General features: G+C 34.0%; 1 protein-coding gene across 8 annotated transcripts in view; it reads right to left on the bottom strand.

The window, feature by feature from the left end:
- The window catches only part of Ncoa1 (nuclear receptor coactivator 1), a 249632-nt gene that overhangs the window by 106405 nt on the left and 121550 nt on the right, over positions 1-21677 (bottom strand). For all 8 annotated transcript variants that reach the window (XM_026385104.2, XM_026384981.2, XM_026385416.2 and 5 more), the window contains one exon: positions 2153-2258. In XM_026385104.2, the coding sequence (XP_026240889.2) occupies positions 2153-2241 (89 nt within the window). In that variant the 5' untranslated portion in view covers positions 2242-2258. The remainder of the gene's footprint in view (positions 1-2152; positions 2259-21677) is intronic.

Raw genomic sequence — 21677 nt, 5'->3', positions numbered from 1 at the left:
GAATAGGAAAAGGGTTGGGGAAGGGAAAGGAGAAAGTACTCAGGACTAAATGACAGCAAATTCTATTCCATGCTTGTATAATTATGCTAAAATGAACCCTAACACTATGTATAACTAGACTGAATTAATAAAAGAAACACTTATGTCTAAAATTGGAGGTCTGTATGGGGATGTTTGCCTCAGTGTTGGTTGTAAGCAAACATTTGTAACAAACAATTTGCTTATCTCTCAGGAATGTCTATCTGTAGAGAAATGGATTTTTTCAAATGTGATGTATTCATGCAATACAAACCAATCAAAAGTTACTAAGACTCAATAAGTCTATGTATATTTAAATCTCAAGATCCATGCTGAAAAAAGTATATTATGGAAAATTATATATAGTATTATACAACTTATATAAATTTAATAAACATCCTATATTGTTCACAGATAACTATGTGTACATATAATGAGTAAATAGAATGGAGGAATTATAGACAAATCAATTTCATTGTTAATATTTTATTTAAATAAAATTATATAACTATCATAAAATAGTAACAAGATACTAATGACACAACAAAATATTATCAACTATATGTAACTAAACATACTTACTCTATTCTTTTATATTTTTAAAATTTTTCCTCAAATAAAAAATTAAATGTAAAAGACAATAGAAATGTATTATTCCTAGGTTTCTCTTTATGAAGAACTGACTTTATATATAAACATAAAGAACAGCATTAATTAGATAAGATACATCCGGATGGTAACTTGCTATTAACCTTATTCCTAGTACTTGGACATTTATTTGTTCTAAAAATACTTAGGGTATTGTCTTTCTGTAAGAACTCTCTCAATAGATTAAGAGAAACGGTCACTTTTCTTTTATTATCCTTGAGCCCTGGCATTCTTCTACAAAACACTTTCTTTTCCTTCCTGGAGAAAAAAAAAGATGTAACCAATGACATCTCTGCGGTGTTAGCTCCAGATCAAGTGGCTATCAACTAAGGGTGATTTTGCTTAACCTGTATCCAGGGGATATCTGGCAATGTTTCCAGACATTTTTGGTTATCACAAATAAGCTGCTATTTGCATTTAGTGTGTAGAAGCAGAGACACTACTAAGTATCCTACAATATATAGGATAACATCCCCCCTCAAAAAAAAGAATTATCTGGCTCAAAATGTCAATAGTGTGGAGGTTGAGAAAACTTACTCTAGGTTCTAGAAGATGAATGGAATAAAATCCTCACTCTTCCCACGTAGAAAGCTACTCTTTTGTAGCTGATTGAGTTCCTTCTTTATCTGGTGTTTGTTAGGACTCCTTAGCAATAAGTTTCTTTTAGCTTTTTTAAGGCTAAAATATTTAGCTCACAAATAACTCCATAAATAATCATTTTAAATTCCTGATATCATAATAATATATTTCTTAGTTCCCAGGATATAATTTATTTATTCACTTGACAAATATTTACCACGTTCTTACCACATATATAAACCACACATTATGCTAGGAACTGAGCATACAGTGGTAAGCAAGAACAGGTAAGTACTAGTTGGGCGTGGTGGCACACATCTGTAATTCCAGTAACTTGGGAGACTTGAGGCAGAAGGATCTTGAGTTTAAGGCCAGCCTTAGCAAGTTTGTGAGATACTGCTTCAGAATAAAAATAAAAAGGGCAGGGGATATATCTCAGTGGCAGACAGCCCTTGGGTTCAATCCCCAGTATTGGGTTGGGGGGAAGAACAAATAAGGTGCTTAATCAAATAGCAGCTTAAAGTCTAAGGGAGAAGACAATTCATGAAATAATCACATCACTAGTTAAAAAAACAATCTATAATTATGGACCAGAGCCATTAAAAAAAAAAAAAAAGACGTGTGTGAAACAGACACATGAATGAGGGAAGAGAAGGCTCTCTTTAAGAAAGTAATAACTAAACTGGCATCTGAATGATGCATAAGTGTTAATTCTAGGAAATAAAGAGGAAGCAAAACGAATTGAGGGAGGGAGAAGCATGTGCAAAGACATGGTAGGAGGAAGAAAATGTAGTGAGTATACAGGATGCAAAGAAGGCCATGAAACTCGGAGTGGACAAAACAGAAGCTCCAAAGTGGCAGTGAAAACAATAAAGACACTCTGCCAAAAATAGAAGAGTGCTCCTACCTTGATGCCAGTGTGTCACATGGCGATCCTTTTCTCTTATGTGAGTCTGGGTTAGCAGGGTCGGATGAACTGTCCCCAAGGCCACTCATGTTGAAAAACTTCACACCTAAAAAGGAAGGATAAGAGTAATAAATCTATCTTATGACCTTTGCAAACACATAACGGGAGGGGAAGCCCCTGCGTTTCTAAACATAGCCCAAATGTCTAAGCGTTTGTAGTGTCTCAATGAATAGATGACTACAACATCAAAAAGGCATCAGCATCTATACAAAACCACAAGGGCCATCAGCTACTCGTTGTTCCTACTTTTTTCCCCCTAAAATCTATAAAATAAAATTAAGAATCCCTTATAAAATTACTGTGATCAATTAGGATTAAAATATTATTAGAATAATTAAGTAGATACTGAGTATTTTTTACAAAGCAAAAAAATCACTTTCATGTATAAATGTAAAAACTGAATAATAATACTCAGTTTTGTATTTGTTACTCAGACCCTACATCGCAAAAGAACTGAAAACTTTACTTAAGATTTTATATTAGTAGAAAAATAAATAATACATATATAATTAACATTAAAGTGATAAATGAGGTTTGAATTTTGAATGTACTTTCCACTTTGAATTCCATACTCCTAATATTGTGTTTATGTAGTTAGGTGACGAAGATCAAATGTTTAGTCTATGTTAGGATCTTGGTATAGATGCCAGAGAACACAAAGTCATTCCCCCAGCATGCCAGCCAGGTCTCTCACATGTTGTGCCAGTTAGTGACTATGCTTAAACATCCCTTCTGATCTGTCCCTCATCAACCACTGCTCTCTGTATCATTCCTAATGAAATTCACGCTTTCTCTGGCCTTACAATCATCATGACATTTTGGATTTTATGAGTGCCCAGCAACACACCATACCATTCTCTTTTACTCCATCCACCCTCGTAAAAACAGAAAATTCTTGTTAAATGGAAAAACTTGTAGCTTTTCCTTAAATTTTAAGTTATGAAATAACTACAACACTGTATGTTGGCAGTCATGCTGAGAATGTTTATTATGAAGAATGTTGAAACCTGGGGCTGAGGTTGTGGCTCAGTGATAGAGCACCACATAAAAATAAACAAAATAAAGTTCCATCGACAACTTAAAAAAAAAAAAGAATGTTGAAACCTATGAGGATCTCTCACTTGGCTTTAATTAATATATCTCAGGAATTCTTTTCTGTACTCCTAAAACTCACTCACTTCTAGCTCTTTTCTGAAGATCTTTCTTGGTGTACCAATAAGTCCTAAAATTTTAATCATGAGATTATTTTGTGCAACCCAAAGGAACATTTCCAATTTCTCCATGTTAAAAGTTTAGTTTGTAAAAATGTCCAATCCTGAAGATTACAATCTCATAATGTTTTATTCTTCTTTCTCTTTTACTCCTCATTTCTAATCAGTATCCATATACTGCCAATTCTTCCTTAACAAGAGACTTTAGATCATCTCCTTCTTAAATCTCAGATACAGTTTTGATCCACACAGTTTGGAACCAAATTATTTCATTCTAAGATCAATGTAAGATCCTTTTATCTTGTTTTCAATTATAGTCATTATTATTTCTTTTTGGGGGGTGTGCTACTGGGGGTTGAACCCAGGGGTGCTCCATCACTGAGTTACATCCTAGCCCTTTTCACAAGGACTCACTGAAAAGATAAAATGTAAAAAAGATTTGAAGGAGGTAAAGGACAGAGCCATGAGACTGGTATCTAGGAAGGGCGCTCCTGGCAGAGAAAGAAAAAGAGCCTTAACAAAGAACACAACTGCCTTTGAGAAACTTGAAAGAGGTGAGTGTGGCTAGAATTGGGGAATGGGAGAGTAGGGGATGGGGTTAGCAGGATAATAGAAGGCTACAACATGGAAGACTTTAGAAAAGATGTAAAAAGACCTGACAATGATCATTTTAGCTTCCATTCTGAAACACAAATACAAAATAAGAATAGTCAGCTAAGTGATTTATTACTGGAACTAATAAAATAGAAACCATTTTTCCTGTGGAGACTCCTAGAAGCATAAATTAAGATGAACCAAATATCACAGAAGATGCCAATTACTTCATTTTCACATTTGAGTAAAATGTAAATATTATAAAATTTATTAATATAAAATGAAATTATGCAGCATTTTCATAAGGAAGTATCAATGTCAAACTTTTCAACAAAGGTAGAAATAAAAAAGAGAAGAAAATGATAAATAAGGAAGATGAAAGATATGACTTCACAGCTTTGCCTTCACCTCAAAGGAAAGAGTTTGCTGACTCCTGCTTCATGCTCAGGTGCCAGTTTTGTTTCCTTAACTACCCATCTTTTCTGTCTCCAATGAAATTGTCATATCCCACCCGGAATTCTACTTATTTTCAAAATCACTCCTGGACCAGGAAAAGTGGCACACCTGTAATCCTAGTGATTTGGGAGGCTGAGGCAGAAGGACCCCAAACTCAAAACCAGCCTGGGCCACTTAATGAGACCCTATCTCAAACTAAAAAATGAAAAAAGTGCTGAGAATATAGCTTAGTAGTAAAGCACCCCTGGCTTCAATCCCCAGTCCAAAAATCCAAAACAAAATAGAACTCCTGGACATATATTTCATATTACAATGTGCTTATAAGCTTAAATAAGCTGTAAATCCTTTGTCCTGTCTTCTAGATTATAAACTCAAAGGCAATTACTAGATCTCACTATATATTTAATAACATAATTCCTAAAATGTATAGAAGTTCAATAAATAAGTGATGGATTAAAAGTGATTAAGCTATTTTACTAATACTTAAAAAATTTTTTTTCAATACTGAGGATTGAACCCAGGGGTGCTCTACCACTAGGTTATACCTCCAGCACCTCTCCTCCCTTCTTTTGGAAACAGGGTCTCACTAACTTGCAGAGGCTGGCTTTGATCCTCCTGTCTCAGCCTCTGGAGTTGCTGGGATTACAGGCACATGCCACTGTGCCCAGTTACTTTTTAAAAGATGTTTAAAGAATATTTAAGAGTTTAATGGTTAAATATTTTCTAGAACCTTTTACAAAGGCTTTCAAATTCTTTCCTGTAATTGAGAAGCATGAATTTTCTTGAAATCCTTTATCCCCTACTTTCAACAGAATAAAGAAAAACAAAAAGCAAAACAAAACTACCTTCTTGATCTAGAAATTGGAAAAGATCTCTTCTAATTTTGAAAACCTAAATAACTACTGTTTTGGAGAAATAACCTGTAATATTTTACAGTATTATAGAAATACAAAACCATGTTGCAGTTATATAATCAAAATAATCCAATCTTACAGACTGGATAATTTTGAGTAAAAAATAAATCTTGATCTAACACAAGATTCCCACACTATGCTACCCTAAGACTATACTAGCTGGAGTTTCACATCTGCTAAATTTATCTGAGATTCTGGGGCTAAGGAGAGAACAAACAACAATTTAACAGCACCCAGATGGGCTAGTCTACCAAAATAAGAATCAATAGTCAAAAAGCCCCAGGAGAGTCACCAACAATATGCTGATGGTCTGATTCCAATATTAACTGTTTTCTATCTACAAAACACAATAAATAGGTCAATGCAAAACCTCTGGTGAAGAAAAACTGTTAGAGTTATTATATTTGTATAGAATCTTCTAAAAAGAGGTAAGGTTTCTAAGTTTAAAAAACCCTACTCATTTAAAAATTATACCCAATCTCATACAATCTCTAGAGAGTAGTCTTAGGAACTAGAAATTGCATATACCTCTGTTTCTGTTCAAATGTACCAGGCTAAACCAAATTGATAGGGGCTGAAGAAACAGAACAGTGCTTTTTAATTAGGTTGAGTTAAAATTTTCTAGCTGGGCATGGTAGCACACACCTGTAATTCTAGCTCCTCTGGAAGCTGAGGCACAAGGGTCACAAATTCGTGGGCAGCCTGGGCAACTTAGCAAGACCCTGTCTCAAAATAAAAAATGAAAAAGGGCTGGGATGCAGCTCATTGGTAGAGTGCTTTCCTAGCATGCACAAGGCCCTGGATCCAGTTCTCAGTACTGGGCTGGGGTTGGGGGGTCTGCATAAGAAATTTGTCATTCATCTTTTAGATTTAACGGAGAACTGCCAAATTAGAAAAAAATCAGTAACAATTAGTTAATAAACAACTCTAATAATATACTTTAAAATGCTTGGCTGGCAATATATCATCTTATGATGAGAGACACATTGAGAGCTCAATCTTCCCATGCTGATGGGATGTATGAATAACTCATAATAAATAGAAAACTCAGAGAGGGGCATGGTGTAATTAATGATGGTGGAATGTGATGATCATTATTATCCAAAATACAGGTATGAAGACATGAATTGGTGTGAATATACTATGTATACAACCAGAAATATGAAAAATTGTGCTCTATATGTGTAATAAGAATTGCAATGCATTTCGCTGTCATATATAAATAAAAATAAAATAAAATAAAAAATAGAAAGCTCCTGTACTACATAGTTTCTACCAAGATACCTAGGATTCTTTAGAAAAAAAATTTTCAATGATGACTAAAATCATTCTCATGTAGTAAGACAGGATGGGGAATTTAAGATGTTCATCATTCTTTTTGTGGTTGAATAACTTTCCATTGTTTGCAGAGACCATATTTTGTTTATCTGTTCACCAGCTGATGGGAATTTAAGTTGTTTCTATTTTGGGGGTATTATCAATAATGTGAATATGGACATTTATACATATACATAAGTTTTTGTATGAATAGTCTTCAATTCTCTTGGGTATATTAGGTTATATTTCATATGTAACTCTAATTTTTTGAGGAACTGTCAAACTGTTTTCCATAGTGGCTGTACTACCTTAAATTCTCACCAATACATGAGGGTTTCAATTTTCCACATCCTTGATAAAAATAGTTACCTCCCTCTTCATTTAAAAAAAAATTATAGCCACCCTAGAGGGTGTGAAATAGTGTCTCATGGTGTTGATTTACATGTCTTTAATTGCTAAATAAAACTGAGCATCTTTTCATGTACTTATTGGCTATTTGTATATTGTATTTGGAGAAATGTCAATTCAGGTATTTAGAGTTTTTTTTAAATAAAGTTTATTCTATATATTTAAGATATCCAACATGATATTAAAAGATAACACATAGTAAAAAGATGACTACAGTGAAGCAAATTAACATATCAATTATATTATATAATTACCCATTTTTCCCCACTGTGGCAACAGCAATTACCACCTAGTCATTTAGTAAACAATACCTTATAATTAGCCAATTTCTTCATGCTGCATATTAGATCTTTAGACTTCTTATCCTACATATCTGGCCATCTCTGGATCCTTTGGCCTATATCTCCCCTTTCCTTGACACTTCCCTTAGTAATCACTATTTTATTTTATTTGTATTTGTCACTTTTTAATTTTTTTTCAGATTCTACATATAAACAAGATCATGCCATATTTTTCTTTCTGTGTCTGACTTATTTCACTTAGCATGAACTCCAGGACTATCCAGGTTGTGGAAAATGGCAGCATCTCCTTCTTTTTAGGGCTGAATAATATTTCATCATCTAAATACGAGTTTCTTTATCCAACTGTCTACTGACAGACACCTAGATTGTTTGCAAATCTTGGTTACTGTGACTAATACTGCAGTGAACATGGGAGTGCAGATAACTTTATGAGGTGGTAATTTCATTTCCTTTGGGTATATACCTAGAAGGAGAATTGCTGGGTTACAAGGTAATTTTGATTTTAATTTTTTTGCAACCCCACCTTTACGGTATTCCCATAATAATAGCACCAATATATATTACTATCAACAGTGTACAAGGGTTCCCTTTGCCCCTTACCCTCACCAAGAGCTGTTATCTAGTCTTTTTGATTCCAGCAATCCTATCAGGCATGAGGTGATATCTCTTAGTGGGTTTGATTTGCATTTTCTCGATGATTAGTGATGTTGAGCACCTTTTCATATACCTGTTGGCCATTAATGTTTTGGAGAAAATGTCTATTCAGCTCCTTTGCCCATCTGTTAAGCTGGGTTACAGGTTTTCTTGTTACTGTACTATGTTTCTAAATTAGGTTATATTTTTTTTATTGTTGAGTCATAAACATTCTTTATATTTGGGTTAACAGACCACTATCAGATAAATGCCTTAAAAATATTTTCTCCCATTCTGTGGGCTGTCTTTTTACTTTCTTTATAGTGTCCTTTGATGATAAAAAGGTTTTAAATTTTGATGGAATCCAACTTAACTACTTTTTTCTTACTTACATGTGTCACCTTCCTCAAGGACAGTTTGTACTGATTGCTATTTTTTTTTTCTGTACATGGGTCATATTTTGTTTCTTCATGTGTGTCCTAATTTTTGTTGAAACTTAGATATTTTGAATCTAATGACTTAGGAGATTTCCTTAAAAACTTGGAAACAAAATCCTCTCTAAATCCACAAAGCCAGAAACCAAATTTCAGATGGTGGTTAACTTTGACCCAGAGAAGAGCTCCTGCCCCCGAAGCCTCTGCCACAAATGGTCTGCCAACATCTTAATCATTAAGCCAAGTATAAAAAACACACAGGCAGGGTAGAGCTTATTGATAGGCATAAGTTTAGCATGTGCAAGGCCCTGGGTTAATCTCTAACAATAAGAAGTAAAATAAAATAAAAAGTTAAAAAAGTAAAGGTATAGAAATGGATTTAAAGCAATGAGTTCCTAAAAATAAAAATATCCATTTAATCTTATTCATTTTATAAAATCTTTTAATCTTATTAATATTATAAAATCTTAAAGTGCTGTGGTAAAAGAAAATCCTGTGTAAAGACTCTTGAAATTTCTTATGCTAATATTAAAGACATTATCAAGGTTTAAAAATATGTAATGTTTGAAATAATGTACTTAGTTTATTTGTTTACCACTTAAAGCTTATTCTACAGATTAAAAACAATATATTCTTTCTTTGCATCAACTGTTATTTCTTTTTTTCTTGGAGGTGCTAGGGATCAAACTCAGGGCTTCCTGTATGCTAGGCAAGTACTCTACCACTGAGCTATCCCCACAGCCCTTATATTATTATTTTTTTTGTTGTAGGTGGACATTATACCTTTTATTTTTTATTTATTCATATGTGGTGCTGAGGATCGAACCCAGCAACTCACACGCACAAGGCGTGCGCTCTACCAGTGAACCACAACCCTAGTCCCACCTTATATTATTTTTTACATTTAGAAAAAAATAAATATAAAAGTTTATTTTTTGGTATTACTGAAAGGAAACCACACGCGCACGCGCGCGCACACACACACACACACACACACACACATATACTATAACCCAGATGTAAAACTTTAGAACTCAAGAATTATAAGTTTATAAACTTTGGAGAAAAAAATTAACATTTGTAAAGGCAGAATTTTTGCTTTTGATGAAACAGTGCATTAATATCTTAAAGAAAATCACACAGGGAATAATTGGTTTTATAATGTATCTTAAAAGATAAATTGGGATTAAGTGTATACTTAACTTTATTTATTTACACATGATTTTTAAGTAAACATTGAAAAGATTCTCTATTTATGTTTGAGAACCTTCTAAATATCACCCAATGTTTTAAGATATGGAATGTCCAATTTTTTGAAAGATTCCTACTGGATCTGTTGAAAAAGTATATGGATAAAGAGCCAAAAGCAAAAAAAAAAAAAAAAAAAAAAAGAGGGAGAGAGAGAGAGAGAGAGAGAGAGAGAGAGAGAGAGAGACAGACAGACACTGTATTACTAGCTTCTTAATCTATTAGATATGTGACTGTGGTTCAGTTACATAACTTAAAGCACAAATTGTGGAACCAGATTACCTAAGATTGATTTCTGCCTTTGCCACATAGGATGTTGGGCAGATTTAGCAACCTTTCTGTGGCTCACATTCCTCATCTCTAAAATGGATTTTAATGACAACTATGTCATATTTTGTTAAGTAAATAAGTTAGTAGAGTTTATGACTAAATGAATTAATATATGATAAGTATTTAGAATAACAATTGTTACATGGTAAATCCTATGTGGTAGAATTGTCCTCATCATCAGATTAGTTTATTTATTAGTAACATGAAACTGTTGAAATGGAGATAATACTTCATAGGGCAGTTGTGAGGAATAGGTTAATTAATATATATAAAACACAAAGTAAATGCTCAATATATATTATCATATCCTTTAGTTAAATGCATATTAATAGGTCTGCATATGTACTTGTGACCTTTTCTTATTTTGTTTCTCTCAAATTCTTTGTTACTACTGCCTTCATACTGCAGAAACAAGACATGGTAGGATAGACATGTTTGCATAGCGTAAGTGACCTATAGTCAGAAATATCTGGGAAAACATCATGGTCTAATTGGCTTTAGGCATTAGCATAGATCAGCATAGATCAGAGCTAAAGGAAAGCTGGAAGTTGACTGACAAGATTACTGCAGACCTTAACCTCAATTTTGCCAGTTTTTTCATGCATTCACTTTTTGTATGTCTTTGTTTATAATTATATGACATTTTAACACATGTACAGATTCATATACAGTCATGTGCCACATGACAACATTTGGTCCATGATGGGCTACATATATGGTAGTGGTACCATGATATCACTTAGAGGCATCATACCCATCTTAGTTTGTGCATGTACATTCTATAACATTCACAAAAGGACACAATCGCCTAATGATGCAATTCTTAGAATATATCCCTGCTGTTAAGCAACACATGACTGTAACTATACCACAATCAAGATCCAGAACTGTTCAGTCACCATAGAAATTTCCTCTTGATGTTTATAATCACATCTTTTTTGGGGAGTGGGGTGGGTACTGGGAATTTAACTCTGGAATACTCAACCACTGAGCTATAGCCCCAGCTTTATTTTGTATTTTATTTAGACACAGGGTCTCAGAGTTGCTTAGTGCCTCACCATTTCTGAGGATGGCTTTGAACTCATGATCCTCTTGTCTCAGCCTCCCAAGCCACTAGGATTATAGGAGTGCACCACTGTATCCGACTATAATCACATTCTTCCTCCCAATTTCTTCAATCCCTGGCAACCACTATCTGTTCTTTATTTTTGTAACTTTGTCACTTTAAGAATGTTATGTAAATTGAGTCATACAGTATAGAATGTTTTCAGATTGATTTCTTTTACTCAATGTCCTTGAGATCCACCTACTTTGTTGTATATATCAATTGACATAGAAGAAGCACCTGACAAAATTTAGCACCCACTCATGATAAAACTTCCAGTAAGCTAAGAATTCAAAGTAATTTTTTCAATTTGATAAGGGTGATCGATGAAAAACCTATAGCTAATGTTTTATTTAATGTTGAAATATCACAAGTTCTCCTAATACTGAGAACATGGTAAGAATATTCACTCTCACCACATCTACTCATCACTGCATTAAATGTATTGGAGGTCCTAATCAGTACGGTAAAGCAAGAAAAGGAAATAAAAGGAACTTTGTAAAGGGAGAAGTAAAATTACCTTTATTCAAAAAATGATTTTTGTACAGAATTTTAAGGAATATGAAAAACAATTATTAGAATTAATAAGTGAATTGGCAAGGTGAATAGAACAAGTAAATTTGGCAAGGTGAATTCACAAAATGAATATGAAAAACCTATTGGTAATATACAATTGCAGTAAACAATTGGAAAATTAAATTTAATTTATAATAGCACCAAAAATATAAAATACCAAGGAATTTAACAAGAGACATAGGGGACCAGTACACTGAAAATGACAAAACTTTGCTGAAAGAAACTGGAAGACCAAAAAAAAAAAAGTGGTTTTTAATACATTCCAGAGTATTTAGAAGAAGACTGAATAGTGGGCAGGGATTTATTTACCTCTGTGGTACAGGGCTTGTCTAGTATGTACAAGGTCCTGGGTTTAATGCCTACCACTGGGTGGGGGGAGACTGAACAATGTTAAGATGTCAATTTTTCCCCAAATTAATTCACATACTCAGAAACAAAAAGATTTACCTTATAAATATATAATGTATTATCCTATCACTAAGTATAAAATTATTTTTGTTTCACAATACATTTGTAATAGATTTTTTAATGTGGCTCTTGCTTTTGATATAAAGACTATGTTTTCTTTAAATCAGTGATTTTCCCCAGTGGAGAATTCCATACTACAGTGAATTAGTTAATGTTAGAAAACTGAATGATCTATCACCTGGACCCCAAAGTACTTACCTCTTATTGTCTCTCTAAATTAAACCAAGAATGCTGGGCAATCACTGAGATACATCCCCAGCCCTTTTATATTTTAATTTTTATTTGAAGACAGGTTTTGCTAAATTTCCCAGGCTGGCCTCAAACTTGAGATCCTCCTGCTTCAGACACCCAAGCAGCTGGGTTTAAAAGGGTCCACCACTATGTAAGGCTTGAATTGAGGGTGTTTTTTTTTTTTTTAAGTGTTTTTTCTTGTCTTCACTTAAAATTTATACTTCCAAAACTCAAACGTGGATTTGTTGTTCTTCCTATTGGTCAAAAAAGGGATTGACAAGTTAGCTCAACCTACACTGTATTTAGTTGCATTGTTCTTACCATTTATGCCTAAATTATTTGCATTTGCAATAAACATAGTGCCTTAAGGTATTTCTTGGCAGCTAATATTCCTGATTGCCACTATATATGTTCTTTCATCTGTGAATTATTTTATCTTTGAATTTTTCCTAGGCAAATCTATGTAAAAATTGATATTAATTAACTATGGCAAAGATAGCATTGTTCATCTTAGTCATCTGCAAACCCAGGTTCTGACATTATTTGATTTCCAAGGAAGAGCATCCCCCAAATCATGTGTGTATTTCATCCTGCAATGTAAACTCCTTGACAAATAATGTCTTTTATATAAAATCTGAGAGTTTTTATGGATACTTTTTCCAAACCAAGCAGTAACTGAAGCCAGATGAATTTCTCCTAAGATTCAGAGTCTCCATAACATCTTGCTCATGCTGATGCACTAACAGATAAACATTCAAGGGAACAGGGGAACCATGCTGAAGGGCGTAGGGGGGGCTAAGCACAGTCATTTAGGGACTACACGAAAGCAGAAAAGTACAAGACAAATCCACATTCAAAAATGATCCATAGGGGCTGGGAATGTGGCTCAAGCGGTATCGTGCTCGCCTGGCACGCGTGCAGCCCGGGTTCGATCCTCAGCACCACATACAAACAACGATGTTGTGTCTGCCGAGAAATGGAAAATAAATATTTTAAAAAAAAAAAAAGTTCTCTCTCTCTCTCTCTCTCTCTCTCTCTCTCTAAAAAAAAAAAATGATCCATAGACAAGGAGATGTGAAAAATATGGAAACCAAGAGTTAGGTCACACACAGAATCAAAGAAGACAGGAAGAATATGATATAGGATAGGGAGAAAGAATAATGCTGACCATCTGATGTTTTAAAAATGAAATCAGTAAGCTGATTATTATAAATATATATATCTCTATGGCAATTATTATGTAAGTACCTGTGCTATCTAGAGTTCAATATTTTAAAAGTTTTTCCTTACTCTTTTCTTCAGTAAATTCAGAGTAGGAGACCTGTAAAGATGGAACAAACCCCTAACAGACCTCCACAGTTACTAGGCTGCCTGGAGACTTCCAATTCCTAGTTCTAATATTTGCTTTCTATCTTCATTATTTGCTTCCAGTACTAAACTGGCATATTATCTGGCTAATGCAGCACTTGAATTCTTGCTTAAAAGTCAGATGAGGAGGCAAAGTGATAGAGCACCCATAAAGCACCAAACACAAAGTAAAAAGGAAACTTATGAACACTCTGGCTTTGAAATCAGGCAAAGGGGAAGGACCAGAATTTAAAAATATAAAGAGAAATTGAATAAATAAATACCCATGGATCAACTCTCCAGAACTAACCTAAACATTTTTATATATTTATATTGTTTTTAAAAAATTAATCTTCACTGGGAAAGCTGAAATCTCTATAAATACACAGCCCCACCCTGTTCCTCCCCCCTTTCCCTGAGAGGTAATCATATGTGATGTATGTCAACTTTTTATATCATTTTTAAACATATCTAATTTGTAAATAATACACATTAATAATTTATTTTAAAATATTTGTATTTGAAAAATATGTAGGGACAAAGAGCAGGAGAAGAAGATCAACATTAATAGGGATGAGAGGGGGGAGGGAAAGGGAGAGAGAAGGGAAATTGCATGGAAAGGGAAGGTGATCCTCAGGGTTATACAAAATTACATACAAGAGGAAGTGAGGGGTAAGGAAAGAATAATACAAGTGGAAGAAGTGTTTTACAGTAAAGGGGGTTGAGAGAGAAAAGGGGAGGGGAGGGGAGGGGAGGGGGGATAGTAGAGAATAGGATAGAGAGCAGAATTCATCAGACACTAGAATGGCAATATGTAAATCAATGGAAATGTAATTGATGTAACTGATGTGATTCAGCAATCTGTATATGGGGTAAAAATGGGAGTTCATAACCCTTTTGAATCAAACTGTGAAATATATCAAATTAGATGTAATGTTTTGAACTACCAACAATAAAAAAAAATAAAAATAAAAATAAACCTAAAAAAAAGAAAAATATGTATTTTATATAAATATATGTGTGTATATACATACTTATATATACACCACACATATCTGAATTTTGCCGATTTCATGCATTTTAGAGAGAGAGAGAGAGATGCTGAGATATGTGGGGGTATGTGCTGTATTCTGTTCATATGTGTATGTGAATATAGCATATCTTAGTCATTCTTAAATTTAGGTTGTAAATTTTTATTATTAAAACACAATGTTTCAATGAATGCTCTGGTTCATATCTTTATATATACAAGTATAGAATTTTTCATGGTAATTTACGTAAGTGAAATTTCTGGGTTATAATATTTATACATCTTCAATTCTATCTGCCATTTGTCAAATTACTCACCAAAATAATTGTTTCACAATTTCACTGGAGTGTATCAGAGAACTGTTTTCCTATATTCCACTACTAATGATTTTTGCATTCAGCATGACATTTATGTTAAAAGAGATGAAAAACTAAAAGAATCTAAAAAAAAAAAAAAAAACAACAACCTAATTCTTCATACTTCCCTCCCACCCCCAGCAGTGGGGATTCACCCATGCTGGGCAAGAGCTCTACACTAAGCTACATCCCCAGCTCAAAAAAACATTCTTGATACAATTTTTTTTTCAGTGCTTTTTTAAAAAAATGGGCTAATCCATGAGAGATTTTAGAAGAAATGATCGTGTTATGTTTGAAAAATATGAAAACTGTTGTTCTGTGGCCAAAGAATAAGATCCAAGGGAAATCTGGCTGAGAAATAAAATCTGGATACCTTTTAGAAAGTAGTAAGAATTCTACCAATGAACTAGTAATACACAGAATCTCAACCCCAGACAAACTTGACATGTGCAATAAGATATATGATGATGAGGGCTGGGGTTGTGGCTCAGTGGTAGAGCACTTGCCTGGCATGTGTGAGGTACTGGGTTCAATCCTCAGCACCACATATAAATAAAATACAGGTATTGTGTCCATTTACAACTAAAAAAAATATTTTAAAAAAAGTAATGTTAGGAAAATAAACTATTTTTAAGTGACTTAAAACAGTATCTGGCACATGGTGAACACTGTGGAAGTATCTGATTAATAAATTTCAATCAATTAAGTTTAATTTTTCTTGTACTTGGCAGCCACTTTTTAAATAAATGATGGAAGCCATCACATTTTCCCTTAAATTTTGCATGACTTGAGTATCACTTTAATTATCCATTATATCCTCCTGTTTCAGGTAGCACATATTTAGGAGATTTTATGTACCTTCACACATTTTGTTTGTTTTTAATTCTCATCCTTCTTCTAGGGATATATGAATGCTTAAATTCTCAGTTTTAAAGATAAAGTAAAAAAATGTACAGTAAGAAACCTATTCAGAATACTTTGATGTACCTAAATTTTTTTTTTTTTTAGAAAAGACAGGGTACAAGGAGGTTGGGGATGTATCTCAATGGCAGAGTTCTTACCTAGCATGCACAAGATCCTGGGTTTGATCCCTAGTACTGGGGTGAGGGTGGAGGGTCAGACATGGTGGCACAACCTTGTAAATTCCAGTGACTAAACAGGTTGAGGAAGGAGGATTGTAAGTTCAAGGCCAGCCTCACTGCAAAACCCTGTCTCAAAATAAAAAATTAAAAGGGCTGGTTACGTAGCTCAGTGGCAAAGGGTCCCTGGGTTCAAATGCCAGGACCATAATAAATAAATAAATATTTTCTAAAAAGATAGTTTGTGCGCTTACAGCTAATATTGTCTATTTACTAGTCTGTGTATCAACTATTAAAACTAAAACACTAATGATTCTTGCATTCACCATGACATTTAAAAGAAATAAACAGTGAAAAGTCCAGACTAATGAATTTCAATATTACTAATTCTGGATGGAATAAAAGCACATTTATTTTATTTTATTTTTAGTTTTTCCAGTGCTGGGAACAGAAGCCAGGGCATCATGCATGCTAGACAAGCACTGCCACTACTGAGCTACATCCCCAGCCCTATAAATACATTTATTTTGGAGATAAATTATTCTTGAGAGACTATTCCTACTATTTTTATACTCTATTTAAGCTCCACACCTGCATGAATATGCCTTTTTATTATGTTTCAAATGAATCTCTCTCATTTTCCATTCCCCTTTTCCTCTACTCTTCCACATCCAAAAAAGCACCCACTTAATTGCTGCCACCTTGAAATCCTTTCTACTCTCACACCTATATCTTCAAACACCAAGCGCATCTATTTCCTAAATAAATAAAATAAATAATTCATGGGCACATAAATCTGATATCCTACTTCTGCTTACACCCCTTCTATGGGGATTTTACCTCACTTTTGATAAAATTCAAAATTCACTACAAAGACATTATCCCTAAAGTATACTATGATTTAGCCACACTGGGTCTTTCCTCGGTTCCTCCAGTTCCCCAATCTTTCCCTCTCCTTTCAAGGCCTTTGCTATAATATATTCTCTGTTGTAAATATTCTCTCATACCTTCACTTATCGATTTCTTACCATTCAATGCAATTCCTACCAATTGTGCCTCTCTTACCCCAGTAATCTAAATTAGTTCTCTACTACACTTTCATAGGACTTTCTCCCTTTTCTTCATTATTCACTATGTACATATTTATTGGGTGATTATGTATTTACTGCCTATTTTCCTTACTCAACTGTAAGCTCCCAAGTGGACATTTTTAATCTGGCACAGAGCAGGTATACATTTTAAAAAATTAATTTGTTGAATTGATGAATTTGCTGAAATTTGACAATGCTATCGTTAAAAGTTCAAAAAGAATGAGGATCATTAAAGTGGTCAAAGGACAGTACAAATCTCTTTATACAAATTAAAGAGTAGTAAAAATGGCATGGGGTGGAGGGGGACATAAGTTATTAATAAAAGGGAGTAGGCATAAATTTTGAGATAAAAACAAAAGGAAGAAGGAAAACTGAAACAAGTTAGTTAAAACCTGGAGGAAGACCATTTCTGTAGCATCATTGTGCAATATAATCTTTTAGTTTTCCCCACAAGGTAAAAGAAAACATGGAGTGTTAAACAGTCCATACTCGAGGGCTAAGAATTAAACCTACTATCTAAATTTCAAGTATTTCATTTTTTTCTAAAGAACAACTCTATTAAAAACTAGACAGCAGCTGTTTAGGACTATCAAAACCATGCTGTTCTAATCTCCAAAACACTATAGCAGGGTGTTCAATAGCATTTTTCCCATTTTAGGTTATTTTTGTTAGAAGATGGAACTCCATTAAAAGCTAAAACAAAGAAAAGATTACAGATTTTAGGTACTAACATACTTTATCAGATGAATGTACTATCATTATTTGCTATATGTAGGTTCTATCTACTCTACCCCATTTATTGATGGGAAATCTTACTTGCCTTACCTGATTTACCTCTTAAGAGAAGCACAGAATACTCACTAAAAGTACTTCTATTCCCTCCTTCCCCCACCCTTATTGTGAGTTAGCATCCGAATACCAGACAGAATATTTGGCCTTTGGTTTTGGGAACTGAATGCCTACTATTTTTACCACTTGATCCTTTACAGAAAAAGTTTGCCAACCCCTGCTCTATTTCACACATGCTGGTCAAACTCTCTACCAATGAGTTATGTCCCAGCCTCTAAAAATGTTTTTTCCTTGGCTAGCAGTAACTTCCCTATGTTAGGAACCTATCATCCATCAATAAAACATCTAGAAGTATTTGATCAAGAAAACCAGCCCTCTCACTTGAATTAAAGACCAAAGGGATGGGGGAAGACTGATGCATAAAATCAATTGAGAATTGAATGTGCATAAATTTGAAACCTTTTTAATTTTATTAAAGCAGAGAAACTTGTCTATTTTCAAAAAATAGGGTTTTCTGATTATTAAAAAAAAACTACTTGCTTTATCAATTAAGAATAGGAAGTATAAAAATTTACCCAACAGTCTCTTCTTTCCCCTAAATCAATAGTTAGTGATTTTTTTTTGTTTGTTTGTTTAAGAATCATTTTAGGGCTGGGGCTTTATTAGCTCAGTGGCAGAGCACTTGTCTGGCATGTGTGAGGCACTGGGTTCAATCCTTAGCACCACATAAAATTAAAAAATAAAATAAAGGCATTCTTTCCATCTATAACTACAATTTTTTTTTTTTTTTTTTAAAGAATCCCTTAGGCTGGGGCTGGGGCTGAGGCTCAGTGGTAGAATGCTCGCCTGGTACACATGAGAGACTGGGTTTGATCCTCAGCACCACATAAAAAATAAAAATAAAGATACTGTGTCCACTTACATCTAAAACAAAACAAAACAAATAAATATTTATTTAAAAAAAAAAGAATCCCTTTAGGGCTAGGGACATGGCTCAGTGGTAGAGTGCTCGCCTAGCATATACAAGGCCCTTGGTTTGATCCCTAGGGCTGCCAACATACACACACAGAATCCCTTTATGCTTTTAAAAATTACTGATTATCTGAAAAGGCTTAATTTATATGGGTTATCAATATTTATTGTATTGTTAAAACTGATGCATTTTTAGAATATTTAATAGCATCTTAAAATTCTTTTTGTTTTTCTTTACTCCATAGTATTAAAGAAGACAATAACCAAGAATATCATTGGGTACCTCCATTACTTTTGCACTATCAGTGCAATGTCTATGCATTGCAAAAGGCATATAACATCACAGTATTTTTAATAAAGCAATTTTGATGTTCTGGACCTCACAAAAGGTCTTTGTGACCCTCTGAATAATGTTGCTTCCAAATTCATATAGTGAAGCTCTAGTCCCAAATTCCCAAATTATGATGGTTCAAGCTATGATTTTTTGACTTTAGGACAATAAAAAAGTATACACATTCAGAATACACTGTACTTCAAATTTTGATCTTTTCCAGGTCTAGCAATATGTGGTACAATACTTGCTGAGCTGCTGGGCAGCCATGTAATCACACAAGGGGAAATAACCAATACTCCATAGTGCAGTATGTTGCCAGCATTTTTTAGATATTGTGTGTTTTGCATCCTATCATGTCTACAAAATACTCATCTGTACGTGCAGAGAGTATATGAGATATTTGACACTTCATTTAAAAAAATAGGCCTAATTGTAGGCTAATGTAAGTGTTCTGAACATGTTTAAGCTAGGCTGTGATGTTTGGTAGGTTAGGTGTTCTATATTAAATAAAAAATGCATTTATTTGCCATAGGTTTATTGGGATGTAACCCCTCAGAAACCGATGAGCATCAGTATTTGGAGACAGGACCCTTGAGGAAATAACAAACATTAAGCGAAGTCATAAGTGTGGGGCCCAAATCCAATAGGAGTGATGTCCATATAAGGAGAGGATTAACAGCACCTTGATCTTGGATTTTTGACTTCTAGACCTGTAAGAAAATTAATGTTTATTGTTTAAGCTTCCTAGTCTGTGGTGCTCTGCTATGGCAGCCTAAGCAAACTAATATGATTTCCAAGGTTCTATACATCATACTATGAGAATTTTTGCTCTAGACAGATACCTCTTTCTTTGCTGTAAAGGAAGACAGAAAAGATTCTTTCAAAGATAAAGATAAGAGATCTAGAGCACAGAAAAAGAAAATAAGATAATACCCAGGAACACTGAGAAGGTGAATCCCCTGATAAAAAGGAAAAAGAAAGTTGAATATGTAATCCATATAAGCTGGGCTCTCTTACCCATCTATACCTGGGTTCCTCCATGACACATGAGACTCTTCTGTGAAGTCTATAACGGTATGCTCATACCCTTAGTAGCTCACTTTTCTGAGTTTTTACTTCTAACCCCTTTTAACCATTTTCTGCCATTTTCATTTGTATAACCTTATAGAATCTGGTTACAGAGATTTGAGGTAAACATTCTTCCAAATTAAAGTCAATTTTCTCTTTGAATTTTCAGATATATTCCAAGGAACTACACCCTACTGTTTGTCCTTGGTTCCTTCTCAATATTCTTGTAATGCCTGATAAATATGGATATAACTGGTAAAGGTAGACATTCAGCTCAGTCTTCATCCCTTTGGATTTCTGTGCCCACACACATGATATACTAACACACATGAACATGCACACTCTCTTTCCTTGGTGAAATACCAATGTTCTACATTTGATTTAATTATAAAATTAATGAATATCTTACATATGATATCTCAAAAAGTTCAACCTACTAAGAAAGAAGAGAGCATAAAGCAAGGAATCATGAAAAAAAGGTGTAATTCTGACCATGTAACAATGAAATATTCCTATAATGAAAAACAATCCTACAATCCTACAAATGACTAAATTAATATTCAAAATCCCACCTCAAAATGGCAAAGAGTAAAAATAAACAATACATAAAAGAGAATATGCAAATGGACAATAAAAATGAAAATATATCCAACCTAATTAATACCTATTGAATTAATTAAAATTAAGGCAAGGTAATTTCTATCTATCAGATTGACAAAAGATTAAAAAGACTGACAGAATCCATCATTGGTAAAGGTCTAGGGAATATGCAATGTTCCACATCACTGTTTGGAATGTATATTAGTACAGCTTTCTGTAATTACCAAAACAATTAAAATGTACAATATCCTCTGGGGATCTGTCTTCATCATATAATCTAAAGTGCAAAGACACATGAGTAGAGCAGGAGTTTTTAAATGGGTGCTATATGGCCCCTCAGAGAACATTTGGTAATATCTGGAGACACTGTTGGTTGTCACTTCTTAAGGTGCAGAGTGCTACTGATGTCTCATGGGTAGAGGCCAGAGATGCAGCTGACTAATGTATAATGCACAGAACATCCCCTACAACAGTTATCCTACTCAAAATGTCCAGTGTTGAGGCTGAGAAACCATGGTGTGTGGGAGGATCAGTAGCTTTTACCACTGTGGTTACCACTGTAGCTTCCCAAT

Source organism: Urocitellus parryii, chromosome 12, assembly GCF_045843805.1.
Source record: "Urocitellus parryii isolate mUroPar1 chromosome 12, mUroPar1.hap1, whole genome shotgun sequence".
Lineage (NCBI taxonomy): Eukaryota > Metazoa > Chordata > Mammalia > Rodentia > Sciuridae > Urocitellus > Urocitellus parryii.
The sequence above is the reverse complement of the archived record's forward strand: the minus strand, read 5'-3'. Positions and strand labels throughout refer to the sequence as shown.